We start from the raw sequence: 10,502 nt of genomic DNA, 5'->3' as shown, positions 1-10,502 counted from the left end.
AAATAACTTTTCATAAAAGTAGTATGTATTGATAGGGAATAAATGAAGGAATCAAAATAGCAAAAAAAATATAGTGGTACATGCGCTTGTTTTCGAGATATTAGCCATTGGAATTTTAGCGGGAAAATGTTCTCTCTTGATTTTTCATAGCTTTATCATTGACCAGTTCAAGTGCTCAAATACTATTAAAAAATAAATAACATTTTATAAGACTTTCACAAATGACTTATTATTATACATGTAAAAGATTTATTAAAAAGAAAAATGGGGGTCCATGGGGATTTTTTTTAAGGCATTAAAATGGATAAAACCAGAGGATTCTGAAAATCTGACAAAAAATACAAATCATGGCAAGCAGACATCCTTAATTGGTAATTTTAAGGAAATTTTACTGTTTTTGGTTATTATCTTGAATATTATTATAGATAGAGATAAACTGTAAACAGCAATAATGTTCAGCAAAGAAAGATTTACAAATAAGTTTACATGACCGAAATGGTCAATTGACCCCTTTAGGAGTTATTGCCCTTTATAGTCAATTTTTAACCATTTTTCGTAAATCTTAGTAATCTTTTACAAAAATGTTCTCCTCTGAAACTACTGGGCCAAATTAGGAATCACTGTGACCAACTGTTTTTCTGTCTGCAGTCTGTTCATATGTTATGTCTTTTAAGCACAACTCCTCATTAACGAATGGACTGATACACAACCTGAAGGATGTTCATGAAGGAGGATAATCCTGGTCTGAAATTATTTCAAGAGAGATAGTTTAACAGTTAATGGAATGCAACAGTTAAACAAGTTTGTTGATGCTACGAGTATGTCAGAGCATACTCATGCATATGTGATTTTGACAACCTTTTTTGAAAAAGGGCACCTGAACTTAAAGTTATTTCAAAATGACCAAAAAGTAGGTGAACAAATTTCCAGATACTTGGCTTAACTTACTTGGTTTTATATTGCAATATGTGGCAACAATTCTTGTAAGCCCAAATTATTCTAAGCAGCTTTATAGAACTTAGATATATATTGATGAAACTTTATACTGTTGCAGAACACAACCTGAAGATGTGAATGAAGGAGGATAATCTTGGTCAGTATTATTTCAGGGGGGACCCTGGATATCCTTTGGTTAGTTGATGCACTATTCTTGTGTTTTTTTTACAGTACTGGGTTCATTAGAATTTCATGTTTTCACTTTTTTTTTTTTTCAGATCAATCTCTTGCTAAATTCCAAACATGTGTACATCATGTTACACGTATAACTGAATGTACAGAAGATACAAAGAAAATACAGGTACATTTAGTTAACTGTTTTGGTTTCAAAGAAAACCAGTGAGCACAATATTTTGTATATAAGTTTTGCATTATTGTACTGTTTTGCTACTCTATATTTGTCCTTGTGAAATATGATCATGATTTACTTTAAACCAAAATTTTTCTTTAAAAAAATCAGCAACGACCCATCGAAACAACATCTGATACAAACAATCAACCCAACAATGTTAGATCTGTAAATTTGCTTTTGCAAATTTTTTGTTCTTCCCTCGCCGTTATTCGTACCCATGCTACTGAGATATCATGACACTAAATCGCCTGCACTGCACTGCCCGCTAGACCACAAGACCATCTGGGCTTCATTAAAATGAAGCTTCCGTGGCCGGGTGTTATGTTTCCACTTCAGTTTTAATCTAGCGTCTTACTACAGTACATGATATATAAGGCATGGAGATGTTATTTTTACAGAATGAAACTACACATGGCATGAATGTTCCTTATGAGGTGCTGACCAGGTGTTGTTACTTTGTAGCCGATCAATCATCCAAGATGGCCGCCAGTGGGGGACTTAGTTTAACATAGGACCCTATGGGAAATGCATACAAATGACTTCTTTTAGAGAACCACTGAATGGAATGAAACCAAACATGGCATCAATGTTCCTCATGAAATGCTGATCAAGTGTTGTTACTTTGTAGCGGATCCATCATCCAAGATGGCCGCCAGTGGTGGACTTAGTTTAACATAGGACCCTATGGGAAATGCATACAAATGACTTCTTTTAGAAAACCACTGAATGGAATGAAACCAAACATGGCATGAATGTTCCTTATGAAGTGCTGACCAAGTGTTGTTACTTTGTAGCCGATCAATCATCCAAGATGGCCGCCAGTGGGGGACTTAGTTTAACATAGGACCCTATGGGAAATGCATACAAATGACTTCTTTTAGAGAACCACTGAATGGAATGAAACCAAACATGGCATGAATGTTCCTCATGAGATGCTGATCAAGTGTTGTTACTTTGTAGCCGATCCATCATCCAAGATGGCCGCCAGCGGTGGACTTAGTTTAACATAGGACCCTATGGGAAATGCATACAAATGACTTCTTTTAGAAAACCACTGAATGGAATGAAACTTAACATGGGATGAATGTTCCTTATGAGGTGCTGACCAAGTGTTGTTACTTTGTAGCCGATCCATCATCTAAGATGGACGCCAGCAGGGGACTTAGTTTAACATGGGACCCTATGGGAAATACATACAAATGTCTTCTCTTAGCATGTTTAGAGAACCACTGAATGGAATGAAACCAAACATAGCATGAATGTTTCTTATCTGGTGCTGACCAAGTGTTGTTACTTTGTAGCCAAATTTTATCTTTTTTTATATGAATTCAAAAACCCAAATAGAGTCAGGTGAGCGATACAGGCTCTTGAGAGCCTCTAGTTTAAATTGCTGCTATTTTCAGGCAAATTTTTACACTCGCTTGGATTTCAACAATATTTGGTTTTTAAAGTAAACATGGTATCCTTAGTTGAATGAGAATGTTGTATAACCATGATTAAACTTCTTAATATGTTTTTTTTAGCTTATTTTACAACAAACATTAATATATTAAATTAGTTTATAGGGCATTGTTTGCCAGTTCAAGCTAGAGTGATTCAGGCTCTTGAGAGCCTCTTGTTTTCATGAATAGTTTTTGGGTATCTTGAGAGTAAATCATTCATGTACAGTATGATTTTAGGTAAATTTTGGAACATCTGTATTAAAACTTGACAAGAAGAAATTCACAGAAACAACTTTGTTTGGGGTCCAGATAAATGATACAAAGAAACTGCTGAAGTTCTGGCTAGACACTGGAGATTTCTTAAAAAACAGGTAACTATCATAATATTTATTCCTGTATTTATATTAATGTGACTTATGATGTTATAGAGTATGTTGACTGCAAGACAAATTAATGTGTCTTGTTCACAAAACAAATACTAAAACATTATAGAATCAATAAAATAAAATGATGCTAAATTTATTAGCAGCAATCCCACATACCTGGAACCTTTGATAAGTATCTACTCATAAATCAATGAAATATGGTTTGGTATAAAAAAAACAAAAAAACATGTCCAGATGTGACATTTAGTTCAGAATTTTTAAAATGGAAGCTATGTTCAAGATGGCTTACAACACATATAATTCCATTACAAATGTATTTTGCAAATGTTAATCAGAATTCATTGTAACTTGGTATAATGTAAGACCACCATGTATTATAAAAATATAAGCTGCATGGTTCCTTTGATGTAATTGCTATTAATGTAATATCTAGTTTCGGAATTTTCAAAATGGTTGCCCTTTTCAAGATGGCTGGCAATGCATGTAATTATATTTAGCATATATATATTTAATCATGTTAATTGTGCACTTCATATTTTGATTTTTGATAAAAATAATTAGGGCCCCGCCTTTAGGCGGGTCGCCCTATAGTGATCAGTCCGTCTGTCTGTAACACTTTAACTTTGTGTCCACTCCATATCTAGAGAACCATTATGATTTCATACTTTATACTTTACATGTTTATTAATCACCACCAGAGGGCGTGTCATGATGTATGTACAACTTCCTAGGTCAAAGGTCAAGGTAAAAAAACTTTGGTTTCAGTTGACAACCCTGTGACCTATGGTGAAGATTGTGTCCGCTCTATATCTTGAGAACCATTATGATTTCAAAGTTTATACTTGACATCCATTTTAACCAACACCAGAGGGTCTGTCATGATGTATGTACAACTTCCTAGGGCAAAGGTCAAGGTCAAAAACTTTGATTTCAGTTGACCTCCCCGTTTCTTGTGGTGAAGATCGTGTCCGCTCCATATCTAGATAACCGTTATGATTTCAAAGTTTATACTTGACATCCATTTTAACCACCACTTTATCAGTTTTAACTTAAAATCTTAGAATAAAATCACACATGAGACTATGTAATAACTTCAAATAATGCTTCATATCAGATTATCCATACAACTTATTTACCCCACGTTAAAGACAGCAGGGCCCACAGAGATGGCTCCCATCTCAATGGTATTTAGTTTTTCATGGTTTCTTCTTTGCCTGATTGCCTTAAATATGGGGTTACCTATTTTGTATCAACAACTCTTCCTAAACCATTTACTATGATTTAATGACATTGTGCACCTCCTATTTTGTTTTTAGTCAAAATCATTTTGGGGTTACTTTTTCCAAAACATTGACTTTGTCACTGCCTTATTATAAGTCAGGGTATGTGAATGCCAATTTTATTTTTTTTCAAAAAAGAGTTTTGACCCAAATTTCATGGTTCACTAAACATAGTAAATGATAGTGCGAGTGGGGCATCAGCTATACTATCAACTTCTTTATTGAAGAAATTTCATATCAATTAGTTCCAGAATTCAAAATGCAGTTAATGAAAGGTAGCTTATGAATGTTAGTATCTGTTATGCTTGTCATAATCTAATGAGATCCAATAATGACAGTACATTTGCAGTCATGTGAGATTTTTAACTTGGCAATGTAGGCCTTACTATAACATTCAGATGAAGAACAGCAAGAAAAGCACGCTACTCCTTTGCATTTTGTTATTTTCCCCTGTACATACACATGTACTGATTTTCTGTTATGTATTTATACCCTATATTCTTTCTTATCAACTATATATCTGTGTCTTATTTAAGGTTAAAGTATGTGGAAGAATCTTCTTCTAGTGATGAGCAATCAGAAGGAGGGGAAGAGTATTACAATGAGTCTGCCAAGAACACAGATAACTCTTCAAATGATGACAACCCTTTCCTCAAGCAGTTCACACAATTTTTTCCGGAAAAAGATATAAGTATAACCAATTTGGATGTTCATTCTGATGAAGACATTTTTTCTCAAGAATTGAAGGATGAGAACATACCTGATGAGTCCAGTAGGTTGAACAGGCAACAGATGATGGAAAGTATTAGAACGAAGGCAATAGGCTTAAAATTTATGGATATATTTCTTTTAAGAGAACCTCCAAAGAGGTTCAAAGTCAGAGAAGCAGACGAAAACTTTGTTGAAACACTGGCAAATGTAATGATTGAAAAAAAATCGGTAAGTGTTGATAATGCTCCAAATATTGTTGGCCTTATTGACATGAACAAACTTGATTATAACGATGAAAACTTTTCTGAATATGAGGTTTATATAGTGGATGGGAACCACAGTATAAAAGCACAAAAAAAGGCATACGGGCGCACTAAAGACTGCTTGTTCAGACATCGTGGAGTGTTCATATACTGTGGTTTAACAGAAAATGAAGCACTTCTGCTTGGAATTAGCAGAAATGAGGATACAGAAGCATTTGTGAAGTTCTCTGATTTCCAGAAGGTTGATGTACTGAGGCGTCGTTTGTATTCCATGACAGGCACACCCGCCCATGGTGATCCTCCTAAAGTTCCCAAAGAATTTAAGGATGTTTTTTCAACTCTACTTAATTTGAAAGGTGTAAGTAACATTTGATTGCATTGACTTTTTAAATGCTAAATTTAGAAATCTGGTTAATTATCAAATGAATTAATCTGTCTAAAAAACAAACTTGTCAATATTGTTCAAAATTAAACCTGAACAAAATGAAAGTTTTAAACAACAAAATTATAATGATAGTCAGACATTGATTGCATTGACTACTGACAGTTGAGCTTTAAAAAAATGTTTTTGATTCTTGAAAAATTAATAGTACAAAACGTCAAAACTCGAAACATGCAAAAGGATGTAAAATTATTATTTTCAAGTTTGTGTGAGCATGTTGAAAGAATAGAACACTATTTTTTTGTCTTACATAGAAGAAGTTTACATTGCAAAGCAATTTTATGCATGCTGTTATCAGTTGAACGAGAGGCAGCATCAACAATTTGTTCCAGGGTTTGTGAATAGGTCAGTTAAAAATATAAACTAATATTAAAAAGGTGTGGTGTGATTGCCAATGAGACAACTATTTACAAGAAAACAAATGACACAGAAATTAACAACTATAGGTCACTGTACGGCCTTCAACAATGAGCAAAGCCCATACTGCATGGTCAGCTATAAAAGGCCCCGAAATGACAAATTTTATGTAAAATAATTCAAACAGGAAATGTCATTAGTTTTTTGTTGTTGAATAGTTGACATTTTGAATTGCCTTCACTATATATGTTTATATAATGAAAAAGTCCTGATAAAATTATTTTTGATATCAGTTGTAATTGAGTGCAGTGACTGTTTTGTATTTTCACAGAAAAAAGCAATTGACAGCAAAAGCATTTTAAGGTTCCTGGCAACTGGAATTTCCTGTCGATGCTATGATCTGTTTAAGAATATCTGCACAAAAAGCACTGGAAAGATTCCAGCATCCAAATTTGATGGAATAAAAGGTTTAAAGGAAGAAGATGTATTCTTTTGTCTCAACAAACTTGCAAGTAGTGACCTTCACAGAAAAGATTGGCAGAAATTCTCATGTTTGTGTCAGAGCAAGCAAACAAAACCAAAAAAGGTATTTTAAAAGAACACTTTTACTTGTATTTAGAATTTAGATGCAGGTGATTTTTGTCATGCTTTCATATTTCAATAAGCCTGTACTAGCAGTCCACAGAATTGCAGTGAACATACTCTTATCATCACATGTTGCAGGTTAGCAAAACTAGTCTTATTGACTTTTAATGACTTTTTTCAGGAACTGCCTTGGTGGTCTGCAAAGAAAAATACAACAAGTACAGTTAAGTCGGCTGCATATCTTGACTTACATCTAGGAATTGACAATGAGGGTCCGTTGAAAAAAAAACTTTACGACAAAAGTGATGATTTCAGCTTTCCAATTGTGAACTTTCCATTTCTAATAGCACCATTCCAGCTGCACTTGCATACGGTGTATATATCTCCCAATTGATACAATATTCCAATGCTTGCATTTTCTATCATGATTTTCTTGATAGAGGGCTGCTGCTAATGAGGAAGCTATTTTAACCTAGTGTTCTTAATGGTGAAGTTGAACTCATCACTGCATAAATTTTACAGACGCCATCACAAGTAAATTGACTGTTATGGAATAACAGGTTCACAAATGATATTGGATATGTTCCTTTCGTCATAACTACAATCCCTTTCCCTTTCATGAATGTGATCTACCGAATTGGACTACTTTCCGGATTTATAATCACATTTATTAAAGCAACACGACGGCTGCCACATCTGGATCAGGATCTGCTTAACCTTCCTGAGCACCTGAGATCAACACTAGTTTTAGTAGGGTTTGTGTTGTTTATTCTTTAGTTTTCTGTGTTGTGTCATGTGTACTATTGTTTCTATTTTGTGTCATGTGAACTGTTGTTTGTCTGTTTGTTCTTTTCATTTTTAACCATGGCTTTGTCAGTTTATTTTCGGTTTATGAATTTGACTGTCCCTCTGGTATCCTTCGTCCCTCTTTTAGAGATCAATCATGGCTTCGTTGATAAAAAAACTTGAAATGTCAGAGAATTTATTAGATTAAAGCTTCTCAACATTTGTTAAAAAAAATGAAAAGACTTGTTAACAAGGAGTGAAATTGTTCTGGTTTATATAGAGTGACATATTCTTCATGTATTATTGTGAGCAATAAGTTTTAAGATCCTGCTCAGTATTAATAAAAGGAAATGTTGGGTACAAATATAAACTAGTATGTCTATCCAACAACACCAAAAAATTCAAAGATACAATGAAACAATAGACTTAAACTAAAAAAAATATATTTAAAACTGATAAGAGAAATGAAAAATTTTCAAATATCCAACTGTGATGTTGAATTAAAAACTTTTAAGAATAAGGGACCAACAATTAAGTGTACATTGATAGTATTTTATAAACATTTTGATGTTAAATCTTATTTGTAATAATTGAATCTTCCTCACAATCCTAACCATATCATGTCATTATGCACCTTTTATTGTTACCGGTATGCCCTGCCTGTACGGTGACCTATAATTGTTAATGTTTGTGTCATTTTGGTCTTTTGTGGATAATTGTCTAATTGGCAATCATACCACATCTTCTTTTTTATATGTAAACAACAATAATTTTCAGCAAAATAAGTTCTTAAAATAAGTCATCATGACGAAAAAGGTCAGTTGACCCCTTAAGGAGTTGTTGCCCTTTAGAGTCATTTTTTAACAATTTTCATTAATTTGTTAAATTTTTGTAAATTTTTACAAAATGTTTCCTTCTGTATCTAAAGAGCCAAGTTTATTATAGATAGAGAAAATTGTAAGTGGCAAATATGTTCAGTACAGTAAGATCTTTAAACACATCAACATTACCAAAACACAACTTCGTCATGGATCCATCTGTGTCCTTATTTAATATGCACATAGACCAAGGTGAGCAACACAGGCTCTTTAGAGCCTCTAGTTTCAATCTGTCAGTCCTTGCTTTCACCTTTCTGTCCATCAGTCAACTTAAGCTTGCCTCATCCAAATTTAATGAAACTCATATATATAAAATGCTCATTTACCTTTCTAGAAATATGGCTGAAAATTGAAAAACTTGAGCACAGGCATTTTTTTTCTTGTACACTTTCTTTTTTTTACATTAATCTGTTAAAAAATTGCTTGACAAAATTAAAAACATTTTATAAGTTGGTTTTCATTGTAACCAAAGAATATAGGAATTATTTGAATGGATAGTGTTTTAGACATCATTACATCAAATAAAACTTGTGAACAGCAGATTAGAATAATATTAGATTTTCAGTATTTAGAGTCTGCAAAATATTTTTCAGTTGAGGAAAGATGTAACACTTAGCATTAAGTTCCAAACAAAGACTACCCAGGGGTTTGTTGGCCAGAAGCAACTTCCTGGGAATTACATCTGGTTTCACTTTGATGATTGTGATAACAAAGAAGTTATTTTCAGTGATAAACAGATGAAAAAACTTGTGTTTTGTAAGTTTTTAATATATTATCATGATTATTATTTTTCTGTGTTTTTTTAAAGAATAGCTTGGTTTTAAAGACTTTACAAATGCCTACTGTATTTCAGGACAAAACATTAGCATATTAAGTTTGTAGACAATGTTAGATGTAGTGCAATATGTGGCCGGATTTTATGAAGTCAAAAACAGATCTAAAGCATGGAAATGTTGGGAGGGCAGATAGGTGGGCTCCCTGATTTCAGGTTTCGGGGCAGAACAAAATGGGTACATAATTTGTGTTATCTACTCCTCCTACAGTTTTCAACCAAGATATATGAAACTATGCAGTAAGTTTGTTCACATATATTGAAGTTGTGCACCTGCTACTATGGAATAGTTTGAAGATCTTTTTACTTTTTCCTGGATTTGGAAACTTAGTTATTTTCCAGCAAAATTTATGAACATGGATTTTTTTTTGGAAATATAGCATGTATAGTTTTCAACTAAAATTCTTGTTCAAACAGAACAAAAACAACACTGTCAATTTACCAAACACATCTCTTTTTATGCTTAGTCATTGAAATTAATTTGTTTTAACTTGAATAACAGAGCTCCAGATAAGAATTCACAAATTGGGGTTTTTACCCACCATTTTCTTATTTAATTGGGTGATAAAGATTTTTAATTGCATAACCAATTCCAATTCACCCCTCAAGTTAATATCAAATTGGGTTTTTCACCACCAAGCTCCTTAATGTATTGGGTGTTTTCATCAACACACTATTGAATATTTAGGCAATATCAACCCCTGATGTTTTTCCATCTTAAATATGTTTCTTTCTTTGAATAATATGTGCGATAGCTGTTTTATTTTCTTAATTCACTGACGAGCAATTGTAGGTTTAATTTGTGTCCAGTTTCAAACCTTCTGCCAGTTTTGTATTTTCTCACAACATATGGTAAACTGTAAATAACGGATATATGTGTATTCCCAGGCACTCGTCTCAGATCTTTTTTCTCTTATATACCTTTATACAAAAATTCGGAGAGGAGTGCCTGTGTTTGTATTCACTCATTAACCGTAAAACGAAAATTTCATAATTGATTTCGCCTTTCACATTTTCTAACGGCAACTGACAAAGTCCCGTGTTTATTAGCAATGTTCTCGTTAAAGTACCAGTTGTTGAGTTGCTGCCCCCAAATTAGTAATTTTAAGGAAATTTTGATTATTATCTTGAATGTTATTATATTAAGAGATAAACTGTAAATAGCAATAATGTTCAACAAAATAAGATCTAC

The 10,502-nt window shown here is 33.2% G+C and overlaps 1 protein-coding gene across 3 annotated transcripts in view; it reads left to right on the top strand.

Moving 5' to 3' along the window:
* Positions 1-377: 377 nt before the first annotated feature.
* The window catches only part of LOC143051776 (uncharacterized), a 41,033-nt gene continuing 30,908 nt past the window's right edge, over positions 378-10,502 (top strand). For all 3 annotated transcript variants that reach the window (XM_076224703.1, XM_076224702.1, XM_076224701.1), the window contains exons 1-5: positions 378-1,297; positions 3,028-3,161; positions 4,993-5,788; positions 6,561-6,815; positions 9,072-9,234. In XM_076224703.1, the coding sequence (XP_076080818.1) occupies positions 5,249-5,788; positions 6,561-6,815; positions 9,072-9,234 (958 nt within the window). In that variant the 5' untranslated portion in view covers positions 378-1,297; positions 3,028-3,161; positions 4,993-5,248. The remainder of the gene's footprint in view (positions 1,298-3,027; positions 3,162-4,992; positions 5,789-6,560; positions 6,816-9,071; positions 9,235-10,502) is intronic.

The sequence above is a fragment of the Mytilus galloprovincialis genome, chromosome 11, assembly GCF_965363235.1.
Source record: "Mytilus galloprovincialis chromosome 11, xbMytGall1.hap1.1, whole genome shotgun sequence".
In the NCBI taxonomy this organism is placed as follows: domain Eukaryota; kingdom Metazoa; phylum Mollusca; class Bivalvia; order Mytilida; family Mytilidae; genus Mytilus; species Mytilus galloprovincialis.
This window is presented reverse-complemented; position numbering and strand designations above follow the sequence as displayed.